The sequence below is a fragment of the Muscardinus avellanarius genome (assembly GCF_963383645.1).
Source record: "Muscardinus avellanarius genome assembly, chromosome: 1".
NCBI lineage: Eukaryota > Metazoa > Chordata > Mammalia > Rodentia > Gliridae > Muscardinus > Muscardinus avellanarius.
In genome coordinates this window covers 223,986,606-224,007,513 of record NC_137786.1, presented here as the reverse complement: position 1 = coordinate 224,007,513, position 20,908 = coordinate 223,986,606, and the positions used below count along the sequence as shown (strand labels likewise).

General features: G+C 59.3%; 1 protein-coding gene across 1 annotated transcript; it reads right to left on the bottom strand.

Moving 5' to 3' along the window:
* Positions 1 to 279: 279 nt before the first annotated feature.
* Positions 280 to 16,022, bottom strand: RTN4RL2 (reticulon 4 receptor like 2; the record flags this gene model as incomplete). Its single annotated transcript, XM_080712656.1, has 3 exons — positions 280 to 1,020; positions 9,778 to 10,259; positions 15,992 to 16,022. The coding sequence occupies 3 exons, from the start codon at positions 16,020 to 16,022 to the stop codon at positions 280 to 282; spliced, it is 1,254 nt and encodes a 417-aa protein (XP_080568782.1).
* Between the last annotated feature and the right edge of the window lie 4,886 nt (positions 16,023 to 20,908).

Genomic DNA, 20,908 nt, shown 5'->3' with positions numbered 1-20,908 from the left:
GGCTCTGCTGGTGGAAGATGCTCTGCAAGCCGAAGCCCCTCAGGCCCACTGCGGGGGGGCCCTGGAGAGGGCTCAGCGGCCCGGCTGGGTGCCCCCCACCCCGGCGGGCGGCCGGGGTCTGGGGAAGAAGAGTTACTGGCTAGAACGAGGGTGTAGAGGGCTGAGCCACCGAACACAGCCTCTAGGGGGCTGCCGGAGGTCCGGGCAGCCCGGAAGGCGCGGCGAGGAGAGGCAGCGGGGGTCCCCAGCCGGAGTGGGGGGCTGCCCGGGCGGGCGGAGTCAGAGATGCTGCGGCGCCAGCAGCAGGAGGCAGAGCAGGGGCCCGGGCAGCCGGGCCGAGAGCGCGGGGCCGCGCGAGTCCGGGGGCGCCTGGCACGCGGCGCCCGGGCACGCGCGCTCGCCGCCGTAGCCGCCCCAGTAGTCGTCCTCGGTGGGCGCGTCCCCGCCCGCGCGCGCGCGCGCGTCCTCGTCGTCCGGGGCGGGCAGGTCGCGGTAGAGCGTGGACGGGTCGGCGGGGGGCGCGCCCGCCTCGGCCACGCCGTACAGGTGGTTGGACGAGCTGTTGGCGCGCGCGCGGCCGGCGGGGCGCGGGGCCGCGGCGGGGCAGGCCTGGAAGTCGGCGGCGCGCAGGCCGCGCAGGTCCCGGCCGCGGCGCTCGGGCGGGCTGGCGCAGGGCACGTCCGAGCTGGACACGCGCGCGCGCTGGAACCAGGCCCAGAGCGGCCGCGCGCGGCAGTCGCAGGCCCAGGGGTTGGCGTTGAGCCGCAGGAACTCGAGCGCCGGCAGGTCGGCCAGCGCCTCGGCGGGCAGCGAGGCCAGGCTGTTGTTGAACAGGTAGAGGATGGTGAGGCGGCCGAGGCCGCGGAAGGCCGCGCGGTGCACGCCCTGCAGCCGGTTCCCGTGCAGGAGCAGCCGGTCCAGGCTGCCCAGGCCGCGGAACACGTGCTCCGTGAGCAGCCGCAGGCGGTTCCCGTGGAGGAAGAGGTGGCTCAGGTTGGCCAGGTCCGCGAACAGGTCATCCTGGGCGGGGGAGAGAGGAGAGAGAGGGTCCTGAGAGCGGGCACCACCGGAGAGGGCGAGGAGGGGCGGCAGGGGCGCAGTAGAAGGGCTGGGACCTGTTGATGGAGAGCCCGGGTTTGGCATTCTGATTCCTTTAAGCTATTTGCCCTGGGAAAAGCGGTATAATTGAGGCCAGTGGTTTTTCTTTCTTTTTTCCTCTCTCTTTCTTTTTTTCTTTCCTTTTTTCAGCACTGGGATGGAACCCAGGGGCATTCTACCTTCGAGCTACGCCCCCAGCGCTATTTTTCTTTTATTCTTTATTTTGAAACAGGGTCTCACTGAGTAGCAAAGGGCCTCACCAAGGAGCTGAGGCTGCCTGCTAACTGCGATCCTCCTGTCTCAGCCTCCCAAATGCTGGGATTACAAGCGTGCGTCACCACGCCCAGCCGAGGCTGGTGGTTCTTAACACTTAGGGCATGTCAGAATGCTTTGCAAACCGGGCGTGGTGGTGTAGGCCCTTAACCCTAGTACTTGGGAGGCTGAGACCGGAAGATCAAAGGTTCGAGGTCAGCCTGAGCAATCTAGCAAGACCCGGTTTCAGAACAAAAATTCAAAGGGCTGAGAGTGTAGCTCCTCTGGGTCAAATCCCCAGTAACAACAACAACAACAGTCCCATGAAGATGGTTGAGCCCTGCCTGACCCCTGGCAGGTCTGGGGCCCGAGAATCTGCAAGTTCCCAGGGGAAGCTGACAGGGCCTTGGTGGGTCTCTGCTTTGGCTGAGAGTTCACCGGGGGCGGAGTGGGAGCCAGGCTTTATGATGTCAAATCCTGGATCTGCTGTTAACTGACTGCGCCAATCTATGCAAGTCACTCCGTCTCTCAGCGCCTTAGTCCCCTCATCTATGACTCGCGGAGATTACGTGAAGCAGCTGCTCAGGTGCTTGGCATGAGGCTTCCACGCGGCCGGCTGGCATTGTAGGAGTTAGCCTTATTGTTAACCTGGACAAGTCAGTGGTCTCCCGGAGCCCGTTTCCTCTCCTGGAAGGTGAGGAGTGCGCCTACCCTCCAGGTCTGTTCTGAGGATCCTACGAGTCAGTGCACACAGAGCTCATCTGAGCGCAGTGCTGGACACCGTGCCCGAGCATGGGGATTCCGTCCAGTGATGGAGCCTATGGACTGGGGGGTGGGGCTCCGGTTCACAATGCAGAGTGCCCTCTTCCAGGCTGAGTTACGAGTTATTTAGCCTCAATGAGTCTCAGTTTCCTCAGTACGTACAACAGGGAGAAAAGCCTTCAGCGGCCTGGCTGAGGCCCGAGTGACCCCATCTTGGTGAGGGTACAGCGCCTGGACGTACCAGTCTGCCATTACTAAAGTGGTCACGTGACAGAGATGGCTCAGTTAGAGTTAGGGCCCATCCCTTTTTCTCTAAAAGAGGACCGCCTCGAAGCCTGGAATGGTGTTGCGTACCTAGAATCCCAGTACTTGGGAGGCTGAGACAGGAGAATCACAGGTTTGAGGCCAGCCTTATTGACTCAGTAATTTAGTGAGGCCCTGTTTTGAAAGAAAATAGCTCAGAGGTAGAAATGAATGCCCCTGGATTCGACCAATCCCTGGTTCTACACCAAAGAGAACCCCCTTGGGGAACAAAAGTTTCTGCTACTAGGCAGGTTATTGAGGTTCGGGTGTCAGTTCCCCCTCCTCTTGGGGCAGCAGAGGAGAAGAGGCAGAGCTGCTTATACCCAACTCCTCCTCCACCTGCCTGGGCTGAGGAAGCCCGCTCAGTGCTGGGAGACCCTAGGAATTTGGCTCAGAATGGACAGCTGTGGGTGTGAGCCACGCTGGACCCTGCGTTTCAGCTCCCTGACTCACCAGGGAAACCCAGTGGCAAGCTGATCTGGGAGCTGTTACTTTATCTCCACTAGCCCAACTTTTTACAGAGGATGTGCTGAGATCCAGAGAAGCCCCAGGCCCCACCCTCCTGCCCCGCTGCATGCTGGGGTCAGCAGGTCCCAGGAGGTCAGGCTCTCAGGGCTATGCCCGGCCTCTATGCTCAGGCCAGCCCCGCAGGGGCCCTGGTCCCTGAGAAGGGCTTCACCACCAGGGCGATCACCCCCTCTCACATCACCCCGGAGCCCTTGACTCCCGGCACACACCCACAGCCTCCACCTTCCTGTGCTCGCTCCCGTCCTCGCCCCCTCCCATCTGGCTTCCGCCCTCTCTGCTGCAGGAACCGAGCCTGCCAAGAGCCCTCCTCTGGGCCACATTGAGATGCATCCCCCTCAGCCTCCTCGGCTGCCTCGACACCAGCATCCCACCGGCCGGGATCCCCCCTTCAGCCCCCCAGCCGGCTTCCCGGCACCCTGGCCCATCCAGAGCCCTCCACTCACACGCCCATTGAGGGCTTCTCTTTTTCATGGAGACTCAGCCAAGACCAAGACACACCCAGAGAGGTACAAGTCAGTGGATCAATATGGGGAAGGGTGGGGAGGAGCCGGGCAGTCAGGGCTCTGGGCAGGTCAAGAAGGGAAGGAAACGTTCAGGGACCGCAGGGAATTCAGGTACCATTGACCCACAGTCCTAATTTTTGACTCCAACCTCCTCTCTCTTTGTTTTCTTTGCAAAAAGTCCAGCCCGTCCGTACCCCTCTGAGCCTCAGCCTTGGGGGTCCCCCCTCCCCACCCAGCCAAGCTGCTGCCAAATCCCACGGCCACTTCCTGGGCCGCAGCTCTCAGATCCGGTCCTTCCTCTTTCTGCTTGCCCGTGAAATGGTTCTCTGCGCATTAAGAAGCTCCCGACTTTCACATCCCCAGCCCTCCCCCTTGGCCCTCTCTAGCGCCCCTACCTCTGGGCTGAGAGTGTCTGCTAAAGTCATCCTCTTCCATTTCAAAAACCACATCTCCCTCACCTCCTGCCTGGCCAGTTCACAGCAATTTGCATCCATTTGGAATCTTAACGAAGCATCCCCGCCCCCCTTCCCCGGCTGCATCCTGTTCTTAACCTCGCCTCCCTCCAGCCTTCCAGCTCCCAGCTCTGGGCCGCCAGGCACATCAGCTGCTAGGCTGTGTGACCTTGGACGGCTCCAAGCACCTCTCTGGTTAGGTTTTTTTTTTTTTTTTTCAATCTGTGAACAAGTGCCCTGGGATGGCTGGTCTCTTTTAAGAGTTGGTGAGTCCTGGAATGTACCTCACTCACTCGGCAGAGCTGTGCCAGTGTCGACTCTGTGCCAGGCGCCCCCGCTCAGGGTGCTCACCAGCCTCTGGTGGGCATCGGCGTCACCGTCGGCGTCAGCAGCACTGAGCGATGACTTCCTGGGCTGCCACCCCGCGCCAAGCTCTGTGCCGCGCGGATCCTAGGTGGTAACTCAGTCGTCACAGGTGGACACAATGATACCTCCACTCGGGGGAGTGGCAGAGGGAGGCGCAGAGAGAGCGGTTGACTAATAGGAAGTGGAACTTCGCTCGGAACCACTGCCCTGGAGCCAGACAGAGCTGGGCCAGTTCCCCCACTAGCTGGTCCTATGCTAAGACTTGGTCAGCATCCTCACCATTCCGTGTTAAACAATGGCTACCATTCATGGAATGCTAGCTCTGTACCTGACACTGGGCCGAGCTCTTTCCCAGGAGGATGTCCTTTAATCCTCACAGCATCCTCTAGCCCCCGCCTTGTGGTACGGGTCATATCTCCACTTCACTGCCGGGTCCACGGAGTGGTTAAATAACTTACCCGGAGCCACACCGCAAAATGGAGATGGGGCTGGGATTCAAACTCAGATCTGCCTGAGCGCAGAGACTGTTCTTAAAACACCATGCAAAGAGCCGGGCGCGGTGGCGCACGCTTGTAATCCCCGCGCTTGGGAGGCGGAGACAGGAGGATCGCGCAGGTTCGAAGCCAGCCGCGCGCGCTGGCTTAGGAGACCCTGTTTCCAAATAAAAATGTAAAAATAGGTCTGGGGAGTGTAGCCCGGAGGTAGAAGGGCTTCCAGGAACCCCGGTACCACCAAACAAAACAAAACACCCTGCAAAGTTGGGTGTGTGGCACACGCTTGTAATCCCAGCATTTGGGAAGCTGAGACAGGAGGATCACGGTTTGCCGACAGCCTCAGCTACTTAGTGAGGCTCTTTACAACTGAGTGAAACCCTGTTTCAAAATAAAGAATTAAAAAAAAATAGGGCAGGGGATGTAGCTCAAAGGTCAAATGCCCCTGGGTTCTATCCTCAGACCCACACATAAAAAAAAACACAAAACACAAAACACACACACACACACACACACACACACACACACACACAGCATCTCCACTCATCCTCTGGCTATCCTCCAGCAGGAACTGGCTCCAGCAGAGCGGGGCCAGGGTTTTTGCTCACCCCTAGATCCCTGGCACCCTGCGCCCTGCCTGGCCTGTAGTAGGTGCGCAGTGAGTGTCTGAAGCTGAATGAACTCACTGGCACAGGGCCTGGCGTGCAGCAGGCTGTCCATGAGAAGCGCCACCCCAGCCCACTTCCGGGCCTCCCTGCCACACCCTGAGAAGCTTTGGTCCCCTTTGGGAGCCTCCTCCAAGCCTAGCTGGTTCCTTTGTCCCTCCGGGGCGGGCCCAGCCCCATCCTGGGTCACACCAGCACCCTGAAGATCTCACCACAGCCCACGTGTTTCTTCACCTGCCTGTGGCATCTCCCAGCCTGGCTCCTCCAGGAGCCGAGGCTGTCTCTTTGCATCTCTATAAAGGACCAGGTGTGAAGCTGCTTCCTTCCCATGATGCCCTGGGCCATTCATGCCAGGGGGTGGGTGCTGAAAAAACACTTTGCGTCCCAGAAGACCCTAGCATCCACCTGAGCTCTCCTCTTTCCAGGCCCTTGCTGACCCCAGACCCTGAGAGTAGATGAAAGACCAGAACTTAGTAACATAATTCATATAGTGCTAATGTACTTTTTTGTGTGTGGTACTGGGGATGGAGCCCAGGCACATTCTACCTCTGAGCTACACCCCGAGACTTGATTTTCATTCTTTATTTTGAAACAGAGTCTCACTGAGTTGTAAAGGGCCTCACTAAGTAGCTGAGGCTGTCCGCAAACCCTGATCCTCCTGTCTCAGCCTCCCAAATGCTGGGATTACAAGCGTGCGCCACCACGCCTATCTTAAACTCAGAGCTTTATGCATACTGACTTGCTCACTGCTGACAGCCACTCTTGGTGGAAGGCATTCTTTTTTATTACTCCCAGTCTACAGATGGGGAACTGAGGTTCAGAGAGGGAAGACAGCTTGCCTAAAGTTACATAATGAACAACTGTTTGGCCACTGACACGGCGGATCAAGAGCTCAGTGGCAGTAGTAATAAAGAATACGCAGGGTGAGTGTCCCTCACCCAAACACCTGAAATCAGAAACACTCCCAAGTCTGAAACTTTTACAGCACCCACATGATGCAAGGAGTGGAAAATTCCACACTGTGAAACTCAGTATCGCGCAAGGGATCGTTTAAAATGTATAAAATTACCTTCGGCCTATGTGTATAGATATATACGAAATAGAAATGAATTTTGGGCATATGTAGATGTAAAGATTCCCCAATCCAAAAATGTCTGAAATCTGAAACACTTCTGGTCCCCATGCATCTTGGATAAGGGCCACTCAGCCCGGAATGGCAATTCCAGCGCCCTGGAGTATGGCGTTCCCTTTTAGCCCTTAGGAAATGTCGTAGCTAAGTAGTAGTATTAAGTACCGTCACAACTGCCAACTTAAAGAGGGGAACGGAGGAGGAGGCAGGTGAAGGGGTTTGTCCAAGGTCACACAGGAGCCAGGATTTGGACATAGGTCTGGCTGACTCTGAAGTTTATGCTTTCCAATAGAAGCCCGCTCCACTGTACTTTGGGGTCCGGTCCCCCCGAAGTGTGGTCAGACTCCGCAGGCTCCAGGGCCAGCTCGCCAGCCTGTGTGGCCTCGGGAACTTTGTGTCCAAGCCCCTGTTGTTCCCACTGTCCCTGCAAGCACGCTGCGTGAGGGTTAGTGTGCGGGGAGAACACCGTGCCGCAGTCACAAGGGCGGTGGTCTAAGGCACTGATGCTCAGAGGTCCTCTGCAGAGTCTTGGGGACCCCAGCCTCTCTTTCATGGTTAAGGAGGAGGTGAAAATAGCTTCAGGCAGGGCTGCGGGTGTGAGGCAAGGTGTGCTTAAGCTAACGCAAATAATTTTTTTTTTTTTTTTTTGCAGTTTGCTGGTCGTGAACCACAGTTCTCCTGCCTCAGCCTCCCAAGTACTGCAATTACAAGGCCAAGAAAATTCAAGAAGAAAGAAAGGGAGGTGGAATCCTTGAAGTTGACCTCAGTCTATAGCACCAGGTTCACATTGGGGCACTTTACCAAAACCAGTGTTAAATAAGGCTGTTTCTTCTCCCCTCCTCCTCCTCCTGCTCCTTCTCCTCCTTCTTCTTTTTGTGGTGCTGGGGTATTCTACTTCTTACCTATACCCCCAGCCCAATTTTTAAAATTCTTTTCCTGTTTGTTTTTGTGGTGCTGGGGATTGAGCCCAGGGGCATTCTACCACCGAGCTACACCCCCAGCCCTATTATTTATTTATTTATTTATTTATTTATTTATTTATTTTTGCGGTACTGGGGATGGAACCCAGGGGCATTCTACCTCCGAGCTACACCACCAGCCCTATATTTTAGTCTTTTTTTGTTGTTGGTGGTGGTACTGGGGTTCCTGGAAGGCCTTCTACCTCCGGGCTACACTCCCAAACCTATTTTATATGTATTTTTTATTTGGAAACAGGGTCTCTTAAGCCAGCGAGTCTGGCTTCGAACCTGCGGGATCCTCCTGTCTCCGCCTCCCAAGCGCGGGGATTACAAGCGTGCGCCACCACGCCCGGCCCTTATTCTTTTATTTTGAAACAGGGTTTCACTGAGTAGCAAGGAACCTCCCTAAGTAGCTGAGGCTGTCCGCAAACCACAATCCTCCTGTCTCAGCCTCCCAAATGCTGGGATTACAAGCGTGCGCCACCACACCCGGCTTATTTTTTATTTTGAAACAGGGTCTCACTAAGTTGCGGAGGGCTTCACTGAGTAGCAGAGGCTGGCTGCAAACCTGCGGTCCTCCTGTCTTAGCTTCCCAAGTACTGGGATTACAAGTGTACACCACCATGCCTAGTTCCTTCTCTCTCTCTTTTAAAATAGCATCTTAACAGACATTTATAGAGCGCTTACTGTATGCCAAGCACTATTCTAAGTGCTTTACAAATTATTCATGTGCTTAATTCTTATAAAATCCCTAGGAGGTGGGTGCTCTTACTACTCCTGTTTTGCAGATGGGGAAAACCGAGGCCTAGCTTAAAAACTGTCACACACTTTTAAGTGGCAGGGTTGAGACCAGTAAATTGCTAAGTGCAGCCTGTGCCGACAAGTGCTTGTGGCTGCTATGATTATGAGGATTACTTATGCAATAATAACATAAGACATTTTCCTAGCACTCTGTGCCCTTTCTCGCCCCATAAGAATACCATCTCCGTGAAGGCAGGGAGTGTGTTGTCCAGTACTCTATTTTGAGCATCTAGCACATCGTGGCTGCTCAATAAATGTTGGTCAAAGCCAGGCGTGGTGGCGCACGCCTGTAATCCCAGTATGTGGGAGGCTGAGATAGGAGGACCACAGGTTCGAGACCAGCCTCAGCAACTTAGGCCCTCTGCAACTCAGCGAGACCCCGTTTCTAAATAAAAAATAAAATTGGTCTGCTGGTGTAGCTCCCCTGGGTTCAATCCCCAGTGCCACAGAAAAGAAGAATTGCTGGTTAAATTCTTATTGGCATTGTTATTATCAGGAGCATCGTCAACGTGGCCCTGATTTTCCAGCCAGGAGGTTGGTGACTAGTGGGCGCCAGCCAGGGATGGAAAGGAGGAGGCGCCTTGGAGGTGTAGGTGGGAGAGGAGCATTAGGACGCTCCTGGCCCCTTCCAGCCAGAGGCTGTGTAGCCAAGGAAGGCTTTCTCTCAGGCGGTTTGGAGGGTGTGTTATTACTTCCTGGGGAAATGGAATGGGAAGATCTGACTGTCAGACAGTCAGCATAACAACAATAATAAACAATAATTAGATCAATAATAATAACAATAAATAACAATTACTGTTACTTCTTCCGTTTCTCAGAGCCTCCGTTCACTAGCTGGGAAACAGAGTCTTACCCGTCCTTCCTTCGTCCCTGGCACCAAGAGGTGAGGTTCAGGAACGGGGCTGTAGAAGGAGCAGGGCCTTTCCCTCTCCCATCCCACCGCGAGTTGGAAAGACTGGGGCCTTTTAGGGGACCCTAGTGGCTTGCCTGTGACGTGGGAGGACCCGGGGGTGGATGCGAAAGGTCTTGGCGCCTGGGGAAAGGCAGAGTCCCCTGAAGGCAAGCACGGGGAAAGCAGAGATCACAGAAAAAGACACGTACGCACACCCAGGCAGACGAGGGGGAGTGTGCGGAGTGGGTGTGTGAAGGGAGACAGACAGAAGAGGCAGAGGGAGACAGATGGGGGAGGCAGGCTAGGGGAGGGGCAGAGAGGAATGGGAAGGGACAGACAGACAGACAGGCAGAGGCAGATGAAGGTTGGGGGAAGAGAGAGAGACAGACAGACAGGCAGACAGGGGCCCAAACTGAGATAGACAGACAGACGGAAGAGACAAGGAAACGGCCTTAGAGAATGTGAACCGGATGGAAACTTGGAAATAAAGGACTGAGGGAGGGGGAGAGGGAGTTGCTGGGGCAGGAGGAGGGCCTGGGGGTCAAGGGCCAGGAGAGAGGGGGGCGCGGGGCTCACCTGGAGGTGGAGCAGGCTGTTCTCCTGAAGGTAGAGGTACTGCAGACTGACCAGGCCGCGGAAGATATTGCCGGGCAGGCTGCTGAGCTGGCAGCGGTACAGATGCAGCGACTGCAGCCGCTCCAGGCCCTGGAAGGTGTCGGGCTCCAGGGAGCGCAGGTGCCGGTTGTCCCCCAGGTCCAGCTCCTCCAGGGCTTGCAGGTGGCGGAAGGTGCCCGGGTAGATGGTGGAGAGGTTGTTGGAGAAGAGCCACAGGGTGAGCAGGTTGGGCCCGAAGGTGCCCGGCCGCAGCGTGCGGATGAGGTTGTTCTGCAAGAACAGCCGCTGCGTGCTGGGCGGCAGGGACAGTGGCACGGAGGAGAAGTTGTTGGCCTGGCAGCTCACGGTGGGCGGGGACGAGTAGCAGGTGCAGAGCATGGGGCAGCTGGGGGCCGCGGGGGGCAGGGCCAGGAGCATCAGCAGGAGGCTGGCCGAGGCGGGACCTGCGGGCACAAGGGCGGCAAGATGGGCTGGGCTGTGCCGGGGTGGGGGGCGCCGACTCTGTGCTCTGGGGGCTTCTGGGTGCAATCTCGGGGCCTTGAGAGGCCTGGCCACTTCCTCCCCACCTTGAAACTCCTTTGAGGTTGGCAAACCTTGCTTTTTGAGGTCTATTAAAAAAGAATTCCGAGAGGACACTGGAGAAAGCCCATGCTACATTTCAAGTTATTTGGTGAATGAATCGCTTCTCATGCTGTTGTCGCCGGTGCACGTTTGACCTTGTTAAGCGATAAATGTCAAAAGACTGTCGAGGCGGCGCTGCCTGCTGCGGGCTCCCTGTCGTGGGGGCAGCCCTATATAGGGTGTTCAGCAGCTCTGAATTCTACCCACCAGGTGCCAGCAGCACCCTGCCCCCAGTTGTGACAACTCAAATGTCTCCAGACATTGCCAAAATGTCCCCCGGGGGAGCAAAGCCAACGCACTTGAGAGTGACGGGAACCGGGGGCCCTTTGTGAATCCAAGGCCCGTGTGAGCCAGCTCCTTGGGTGTCCCCAGGCCCAGCCTGGGAGCCCACCAGTGACAGCGTCCTCCGCTTGGAAGAACCCTGGCCTCTGCATTCCTGGAGGGGGCGTAGTGACCGGGGGCAGGGGGTAACTGAGGCCACCAGCCACGTGCAGAAGGACCAGGTGCCCTCCCCCACCCACTCCAAGAGTGCTGCTCCTCCCGTGCCCCCATGCAGGCAGTATTACTGAGTGTGGAGAGTCTGAGAAGGGGGATTGTAGATCTCAAGCTCTTCTCAGGCACAGTCAGTTAAAACCGTTTTTATTTCCTTTTTTCTTTTGCAAAATAACTTTTGAAGCCGGGTGTGGTGGCACACTTGTAATCCCAGTACTTGGGAGGCTGAGACGGGAGGAGCCGGGTTCCTCGGCCAGCCTCAGCTACTTAGTGAGGCCCTTCACAAATCATTGAGACCCTATTTCAAAATAAAGAATAAAAAATAGAGCTGGGGATTAGCTTGGAGGTATAATGCCCCTGGGTTCCATCCCCAGCAACACACACAAACACACACATACACACACATAAAATAAAATAAGAAATAAAATAATTTTTTTGTGTGGTACTGGGGATGGAGCCCAGGGGCATTCTACTTCCAGGCTATACCCCCAGCCCTATTTTATAATTTATTTGGAAATGGTCTCACTAAGTTGCTGAGAGCCTCACTAAGTAGCTGAGGCTGGCTTCGAACCTGTATGATCCTCCTGTCTCAGCCTCCCAAGTGCGGGGATTACAAGCGTGTGCTACCATGCACAGCTTAAAATAACTTTTGAAGACTGGATGTGGTCCATTTGTCTTAGGATAGAGATAGGGCAGCGGGTGCCGGCAGGCGCAAGGACCAAGGGTCAAGGGCTGATGCCTGTGCTCTGTGCCACAGGCTCCTAGGCCCCGGCCCCCAGTGCAGCAGAGAAAAGTCCTGTCTGGGAGGCTTGACCCCTAGCTTGACCCCCACTCTCTGTCCTGCTTCCCAGAGGACTCCTGGGATCAGTCACTGCTTTGCCTGCAGAGAGGGGAGCCCGCACCCCAGATAGCATCTCCTGGGCTCTCAGTGATGGAGCATCCTGGGCTTCAGGTGGGGGCTAGGCCTGGGAGGGCGGAGGGGCTGAGGCCTGGCTCTTGGACCCCAGGCTCTCCGTGGATCTGGGGTCCCGGGAAAAGCTCAGGCGGGCCCTGTGGGCGGGGCCTCCGGGGCTGTGAATGGCTGTTTCGTGTGGACGCGAGGTGACTGCGTGTGTGAATGAGCCCGTGCGTGTGTGATCTGGGGTAACAGTGAGAGCCAGGTGCTTACTACAGGAGCTGCTGTGGGCCAGGTGTTCACACAGGGCCCTGGTGGCCGGGAACATGGCGCTGCCGTGGCAGATGCTCCCGCCTGGCTCCGGGGGACCCCCATCCCCACGCCCACCCCGGCCCACAGGGTGCGTCGCCCGCCCCTCCCGTGCCGCGAGCTGGCGTGTGCTGGCCGCCCTCCGCGTGTGTGTGAGCGCCGGCCCCGTGCGTGTGTAGGCTGGGTGTGATGTAATAGTGACATTCGTTCACACCACCTCCGCCTTTCTCGGCCCTTCTCACCCCTCCCCCGTGCGGTGTTTCACGATTACTTTCTCCTCCCGGAGTTTTTCAAAGCCACGTGGGGTGCAGGAGCATGGCTCTCGGCCCTCATCTGCACCAGGCAGCGGTGGGGTGGGGGACCCGATGGGTCTCCTGAGCACTGCGGTGTAGGGACATTTCGGAGCTGTGAAAGTCCTCCAGTTTCATCTGGCTCAGGCATCTGTTCTACAGGCGGTGACAGCTGGGGTTCAGAGAAGGCAAACGACTCGTCCAAGGTCACACAGCAAGGCGGTACAGGGCGAGGACCACAGAAGGGCTCCCGAGACCCAGCCTGGGGCACTACCCTTCCTGTTAGGAGTCACCCTCTGAGCTCCATCTCCCCAAGGACTTGGGACCAAAGGAAGCCAAATCCTCCTCTTGAGCCCTAATCCCACCTCTTATCCACAAGCTTACAAGAGTGAGCTCTGATAGCTGCCAGCCCCCTGGAGGATTAGGGAGCTCTTCCTCCAGCCAGCCCAGGAGGGACAGAGGGAAGGAGAGCCCATAGGGCCGGAGGTCAGGGCCCACCGCTCCCAGCACCAGGAGCCTGCTAGCTAGGGGCTGGCTAGGGCCTCCATCCCACCTCTTACCAGGCTCCCTGAGAGTCCCCACCTGCTCCCAGCATTTGGTGCTCCTGGGCCTCCTCACCTGCTGGCCAGGGTGCTCCCTGAAGGCCTTAGAGGAGGGACCCTGACCGGGGGCCTCCTGACAGCTGCTAAGTAGCAGTGACTGTTGCCATTTCTGGCCCTTGCTGCGTGCACAGCAGCTGTAACCCAAGGAGCCTCATCCATAATTCAGGCTGCGGCTCTCGCTGGAGGCAGGGCGGGAGGCGGGGGCTCCAGGCTTCTCTGCCCCTTGGGGGCTGGCTGCAGCGGGGCCTCCCGGGCAGAGGGGCTGGGAAGAGGGCCCCTGTCCTCTCCCACCCGTGGGGGTTTTCCTCCCCACACACCCCTCCCCATCCGGTCCTGACACTTCAACTCCTTCCTGGCCCGGCCTCCTGGGCCTGCCACCCCTGCCTCCCATGACCACAGAGCCACTGCTGGCCTTAGATCTGTGGGTTTCTGGTAGAGACTGGAGCAAGAGGCACGGAATGTCAGCCTGGAAGGGGGGATCCCCCACGGCCACTGGGAGCCACGACCGCCAAGAACTGGGAGGGGAAGGGTCAGTTTCAGAGTGAGCCACCAAGGCCCTTCCAACCCGGTGTCTCCCAGAAGCCTTTAGTCTGTTCCTCCACCACCTTTTGGGCAGAGCAAGACCCCTTCTGCAGCCTCGCTGGCTCCCCCTCTCCCCACCCTCCTGCCTTTGAAGCCAGTGGGTGAGCCTGCTCTTGCAGGGTAGAGAAGGGAGGAAGCCTTATGATAAGAAACTGCTTGTGCCAGGCACTGACCGCTAGCACATGCTAACTTCTTTACCCAGAGGACAGGACGTGACACAACCCCCACCCTCGGGGTGGGGGGGGGAGCAGCACTCTAGTGGCTCCCAGCTTGCAGAGGATGGAGAGGGCTCAAAGATGGGAACCAGCTGCCTCTTGGTCATGCAGCCGGGCGAGGTGGGGCCCAGACGGCAAAGCAGGGGGTGCCTGGCCCTTGTCAGGAGACTCTCTGCCCTCCTGTGGGAGCCCTCCCCCTCATTCACAGAAACCACCTGGAGGTGAGAAAGGCTGTCCTTGAGGCACAGGGAGGACAGACAGACACCGGGCCCAGGTGCCCAGGGCTGCCTGGCCAGGCAGGAGCCCAGGCTCTCCTTGAAGCTTCCCTTTCTAGGGCTCCCGGCTATGGTGGCTCTAGGGAACAGCACCTTTAGGAATCAGGAAGACAGGACTGTGTCCAGCGGCCACAACCGTCCAGAGAGGGGAGTGGAGAGAGGCCAAAATGTGGTATTGATCCCGGAAGGCTGAGGTGACCGGAGCCGAAAAGTATCCGTTCACTGAGGGACCACTCAAGGACTCCAGGCTGTTAGGACTCGAGGACCAAGCCGAGTCCAAGGTCTCAGCCCATAGCACCCTTTGGGCCAGAGGTTCAGTGGGAGAAGGAACTTAAGGTGCAAGCAGGTGGATCAGAGTGCGGGCAGGAGCTTGTGTGTGCCAATGCACGGGGCAGAGCCGCTGGTGCCCGGTGGTCCAGGAACGAGAGGCAGGCCTCTGGCTCTGGAAGGAAGGGCGCAGGGCCCTGGGCACAGGCTGCATCAGGGCCTGCCAGGTAGATGCTGAGGGGACAGGGTCCGAGCAGGGGGCTTGGAGTGGCCATGGCGGCAGTACCAGTGACGCAGGGGGCCGGGGAGGCACTGACGCGGGCGGGCTGGAGGCTCGAAGCTGCTGCGAACAGCTTCGCACTCTGCCAGAATGTAACACCCCAAAATAAGCAGCTACGGTCGGGCGGGTGGCAGGATCCGACGACGGGGCTCAGAGATATAAATGGCAGCACTGAGCCAGCCGGGGTGCCCACCCCGAGAGGCTGCCGCCCACTGGAGAGTCCTTCCCCTCTCCCTCACAGCTGCCCCAGGCCCAGAGCTCAGAGACCCAGGTCTGGCCCATCAGCCACTCCCTGAGACCAGGGATGAGGCGGGCGGGCAGGCGCTTTGGGAATAGAGGGCTTCTCACGTGGAAGTGGTTACCAGAAGCCTCTTTGTCTCATCTCTGGGCGGCTACCCCTCCCGGTCTCCCCTCCTCCGGCCCCCCAGCCCCATCCCATCCCAGCCCCTCTCCCATTTCTGGTATCTTGTCCCCAACCCCGGCTCATCCTTGACCGTGCCTCTTCCTATTTCTGACCTCCTGTCTCTGTCCACCTCCTCCAGCCTTCCCTGGTTTCTCCATTCCCATGCTGGTCTGCGGGGCCCTGGTCCCCATTTTCTTTCCGTTATCTCTAGCGCCGATTTGAGGAGCCTATCCACCCCCGGCTCTGGTGTCCCCTCTCCTGGTCTTCCTCTGGATTTCCCTTTCTTGCGAAGCTTTCCCGTCTAACCTTTATTCCTCCTTCTCCCCTCCCCCATCTCTTATCTCTCTCTGCTGGCTCCCCCAACCCCTCTCTCCATCTTTGACTTCCCTCCTCGGCCCCCCCCCCCGGGGCCCCTTCCCCACCCCGCCCTCGATCTCTGGCCCACACCCTTGCCTGCCACTCAACCTCGGAACCATCCTCTTTCTAGCCCCTCCATCTGTCCTACCAGGGCGGACTCTTTGGATTCCCCACTGCGCCCTGCCTGCCCAGACAGCCCCCTACCCACAACCGCTCGTCCTCCCGGGCGACTGCAAAGTGCTGAGGCGCCGGGCACGAGTTGCTGAGTCGGCGCTTCCCCAGCCGGCCCGAGTCCGAGCGCTCCCGGAGCAGGTGGACAGCGGAACCCGAGCCTCCCTGCCCGCCCCGGGTCCCGTCCGCTGGCCCTCAGTCACGAGCTCCCGTTGCGTGCTCCGGGTGCCCTCCTCCTGTGGGCAGCCCTGGGGGCGGAGGCGCGCCCTCCCCCCGCCCCCGCCCCAAGCTCGTCCCCTCCCAAGCCACCCCACTCGCTCAGCTGCCCCACCCTCTTGCCCGGGAGAGGGGCGCCCCGGGCGCTCCCCAATCGCCTCTCCAGGACGCCCTCCGCCCCCCCGCCGCTGGGTGCCTACCTTGCAGCAGGCGCCTGAGCCCGGGCAGCATCTTGTCTCGACGCTCGGGGGAGGGGGCGGCGGGGGGAGGGCGCTCCCACTCTCTCCCTTAGCCCGCCGCCGGACGGACGGCGGGGACTCCGCGGGGCTCCGGGAGGGCCCGGGAGTCCCCGGACTGCGCGATCCGGCCGCGGCGCTCTACCCTGCGCCCCCCGGGCTGCGGGCCTCGGGAGGAGCCATCGGCCCCGACGGGACAGGGCGGGGCAGGACGGGATGGGGAGGGCTGGGGCTGGCCCTCGACGCCCAGCGCCCGCGCCCCCCCAGCAGCGCGCCGCGCGCCGGAGTCCGTCTGTCCGCGCGTCCGTGCGCCCCGGCTGCCTGCCGAGGGAGAGTGGGGACAGCGAGGCAGCGCCTCCCAACCACCCCCCCTCCTTCCCGCACTCGCTGGCTCCTCCCTCGCTTCCTAGGCCGACTTAACCCTTTCCTGGCCACTAGGAGGCGGGAGCGGCTTTCTAGACCACTCCATCCCCGCCCCCTCCCAACCTTGGGGGGTCCGGAGGGCTGGGCTGGGTCGCCCTCGCGGCGCCGCGGGGTCTAGAGAACTCCTTTCTCGAGGGGGTGCGGTAGCGTTAGGGAACCCCATGGATTTGTCCGGTTCCCCCCCTTCCAGCTTTCCCGGAGGAGATGGGTTTCTGGGTCATTCATTCACCGGTTTCCCTCGCCTCCCCCCACCTCCGGCCCCCCGCGTCCCTCGTGGGACCTTTCTCTCCACTGCGCGGGCTCCCCAAGCCCAGAGTGTGCAACTTTTAGAACAGTGTCTGCGGGACTTTGTGTGTGCAAGGTCGAGTGCACCGGAGCGCGGTGCGGGTCCCGGGGAGGGGCCGTGGGTGGGCGCCCCGACGAGCCCGGAGTGCCCGCCAGCCTCGGGTCCGCGCTGGTGGGAAACACGCCGCTGTGTTGGATTTTGCGCGAAAGCTTGGGATGGGCGGCCAGGGTGTGCGCGCGCGTGTGCGCGCGTGTGCCCCTCACAGCGTTTACGAGAGGATGCAAGTTTGAGCGCGCGTGCGAATTCGTGCGTGTGTATGTGGCCACGCCGCGTGTCCGAGAGGGGATATCTCCGCTCACGCGAGCGGACTGGGGAGGGCCCGCCGCTGGGGAGGAGTCTCTTGGCTTGGCGCGAACTTCTGCCCTCTTTTATAGAGGGGTGGATGCGGGTCTCGCCCGGGCCCCTCGACCCCTGATCCCCGAGTGGCCTCGTTCTTGGGGAATCAGCCAGTGTGTGACCTAAGCGCCCCCTTACGAAGGCCAGCGTGCCACTCGCGCTAGTCTAGACCGAGCCCAAGGTACTTAGCATCCGGTCCTCGAGAGCCACCCCGGCAAAGGATAGGGGGGCACTCGGTTTGGCGAGGTGGAGGGGGGCCCTTTGGGGACGGTCGCCAAGCAGCGCGGGCGGGGGGGAGCGTGCGGCGGGCGCCGAGGCCATCCGCGCGCAGCAGGGGAGCCCCTGGCCCCGAGCCTCCCTCCTCGGCCCCAGCTCTCCGATCGGGCATACAGTCGGCGCCGCATACATGCCGGCCTCGTCCTTCCCATTCATCCCTGGCTCCTTCTCTCATCTGCCATTCTTCCCTCGTCGTCGTTCGATTTCTCATTTTCTCCCCCCACCACTCTTATTCATATTTTATGATCCCGTCTCTGTTCTCTCCCTCCCTCCCTCCTTTCTTCCTTCCCTCCCTCCCTCCCGTCCTCTCCTCCCGTCCTCTCCTCCCTCTGTCCATCTGCGCCTTTGTCACGGTCTCCTCTTGCTCTGCCTCTTCTCGGGGGTCCCCCTCTGTCTCCCCATCTCCGTGTCTTTTTGTCTCCCCCCCTCCCTGCCCTCTCCATCCGCTTCCCGCGCCGGCCGCTCTGCACCTCGCGCTCTGGCGCCCCCTGCTGGTCCCCACCTCTGCCCTTCGGGGCTCCGGGCCTCTCCCGGCCCCTCCGTTTCCTCTCGGACCCCTCTGGTCCTCAGGTCGGGTAGAAGGAGAAAGGGGCGCCCCTGAGGCTCCGGTCCCCTTCCGAGCTCCCTAAGCCAGGGCAGCGTCCCGTTTCCCCGGGACGCACCCTGCGGCCGCGCCTCGGGTGGGGGAGAGCCGGGTGGGGGCGGCGGGGAGGGAGTGCGGGGGGCTGGGTGGGATTTGGCGTCCTTCCCCGGAATGAGCCGCGGCACAATCTGTCGCTGGGTTTGTTTGCCGAGCTGCCTCCGGAGCGCAGTGGGGCCGGCTCCCGGGGAGCGAAATATCACAAGATGCGGAGACAGACGCTGAGGGGCGGGTGGGCGGCGGGCTGACTCAGGTGTGCCGTCATCGCTCCCCGGGCCCCGCTCTTCTGGGAGGGGTGGGCGGGGACCCCCGGCCCCCGAAGCGTGGTAGGGGAGCCCCCATCCCGGGAGGAGCTGCAGGGAAGGGAGTGCTCCTCCCAGTCCTCCTCGGCCAGCTTTGGGTATTCCCTACACAGCCCCATCCCCTCGGGACGCGCCCTACCTTACAGGTGTCGCCGTTCCCGCTAATTGTCTGCGGACCCCCGCCTCCCCGCACTGGACCGCCAGAGTTTTGAGTGCCAAGGAACTCTCTCACTGCGTGTCCAGCCCCAACAGGTGCTCAGTGGACACTTCTGGACGGCTTGCGGGGGTGTGTGAGGGGTGAAGGCTAGTCCCAGGAAATGCCCCAATGTCTTTGGCGCTCCTTCTAGAGTATGCTGACCCCCTGCTCCCCCTCTGCAACCCCCACACCTCCATCCCCCCACAGGCGGGAACGGAAAACAGCTCCTCCTGGAGTCTGAGCGTCAAGTCTGTAGGTGACCCTAAACAATTGGCTTCCCTGCCTTGCGCCTCAGTTTCCCCCATTTGTACAGTAAGAGTACACCTCCCACTCACAAGGCAGCACTAAGCCTCCCGCCACTGGAGCTATGTTGAAAAGTGGTAGGAGGGCGTGCGTGGGGACAGCTGGTGCCATGACTGTTGGGTGGCCGTCCTCTGGTGGCGAGGGATAGCGCAGTGGGCAGACGCCACTTCCGGCGAGCTGGGCTTCTGGGGTTGAATGTTTGAGATCTGCGGGAGTGGGCTGATGGCGAGTGCAGTGGAGGACTCCGCCCTAGGGCGTGTAGGCCCATCTCTGGCTGGACCCTTGGCTGGGCCGGGGCACTTGGTCCTCGGGCCTTGGCTGCAGAGCCGGCCTGCCCTCTGGTGGCTGTGGGTGGATCTGCAGCCCCGCCAGAAGCCAGCGATCTGTAGAAATGGGTTGATGGACCATGGACTTTTCCGGAGAAGAGGGAAGACCCGCTGGAGACTAGTGAGCTCTGGAAAGGAGATTGTATAGCCGAAGCAAGATATTGGCACACATTAAGCTAGTGTCATTGTTATTCTTCTTGTTCTGGTACTGGGGATTGAGCCCAGAGGCATTCAACTTCAAGATACACCCCTAGCCCTTTTATTTATTTATTTTTAAAATAAGGTCTCATAAATTGCTGACAGTTTTGCTGAATTGTTGAGACTGGCCTCAAACTAGGGACCTTCCTGTCTCAGCCTCTCAAGTACTAGGGTTACAGACAGGCAGGTGCCATCGCACCCAGCTTTACCTGAGTCTTTCTCTCCCGTATGAGTTCCCACTGATTAACAGCACCGCTCTACCCCTTGGCTTCCGCGGCCCCTATTCCCTCTGGTGGCCCCATCTACGGAGGCCTCGGAGGTCCTTGACTCTTTCGGTCACCTGCACTTCACTGTGCAGGACGCGTGGCAGCTGGTGTATAAGGTGGGGTGGCCGGGTGGTCAAAGGCTCACATCTCAGCCCTGCAGCCCCCGGCTGTCTAGAAGACCTCAGCCCAGCGGCCTGGCTTTCCTAAGCCCCTGGTTTTCTCATCTAGTAAACGAGAGAGGGGGGCAATACTAATCCCCGACTCACGGGGTTGTTTGAGAATTCACTGATAGAAACCACGAAAGAACCTAACAGGGTATCGAACCCTGTGCTCAGCAATGCTACTAGTGCTGTTTTGACATCTGCCTTTAGCTTAGCCATGGCCTAGAGAATCTTCATTGCAGTCTGGTGGCAAAGAGCAAAGTTGTGACCTGAGGTCTCATCAGGAGGGAGTGACAGAGCCCATTTTGGAAATCGGCCCCTTGTTATGACATCCTCCTCCCCACCTGGCTGGCCTGGACGTCTCCACTCTCCCCAGGGCTGCCCAGCAGTGGTGACAGGCCCTGGCCCAAGTTAGACGTTCCAGCTGGACTCTGCCTTTGAAGGCTGCGAGGCCAGGGACAGCCTGTCTGGACGTCAGATTCCCCGTTACCAACAGCAGCATCTTGGCCTCAGGGTTCTTCTATGGCTTCGTGACACCTTCATTTCTTGGTGAATTCCCAGCTGGAAGCTGCAGAAATGGAGCCCGTCAGCTGGATCTCGCGCTGCCCCCACCTTCCCACCTCGGAGGAATGAAGGCCAGCCTCAGCGACTTCACGAGACCCTCAGTGGGCTGGGGGCGCTTCTCGGAGGTAAAATGCCCCAGGTTCAATTTCCAGTGTGTACACACACACACACACACACACACACACACACACACACACACTGTAGGAAGCTGCAGAGATCTAATTCCAGGTCCACATGAATCTTTCTTTCACGAGGCTCCAAGCCGGTTTTGATCACCATCAGGATTTTGACGGGGTAGAAAGTTGGCTGCGTAGAAAGTTGGGTCCCGTTGTTTCTGCCAGAGTTTCCCTTTAGATGAACTTTTTCTTTTTCTTTTTCTTTTTTTCTTTTTTTTTTTTTTTCAGGTCTGGGGATGGAACCCAGGGGTATTTGACCTCCGAGCTACGCCCCATGCCCTATTTTTTATTCTTTATTTTGAAACCGGGTCTCACTGAGTTGCGGAGGGCCTCACTAAGTAGCCGAGGCTGTCCGCGAACCGCGATCC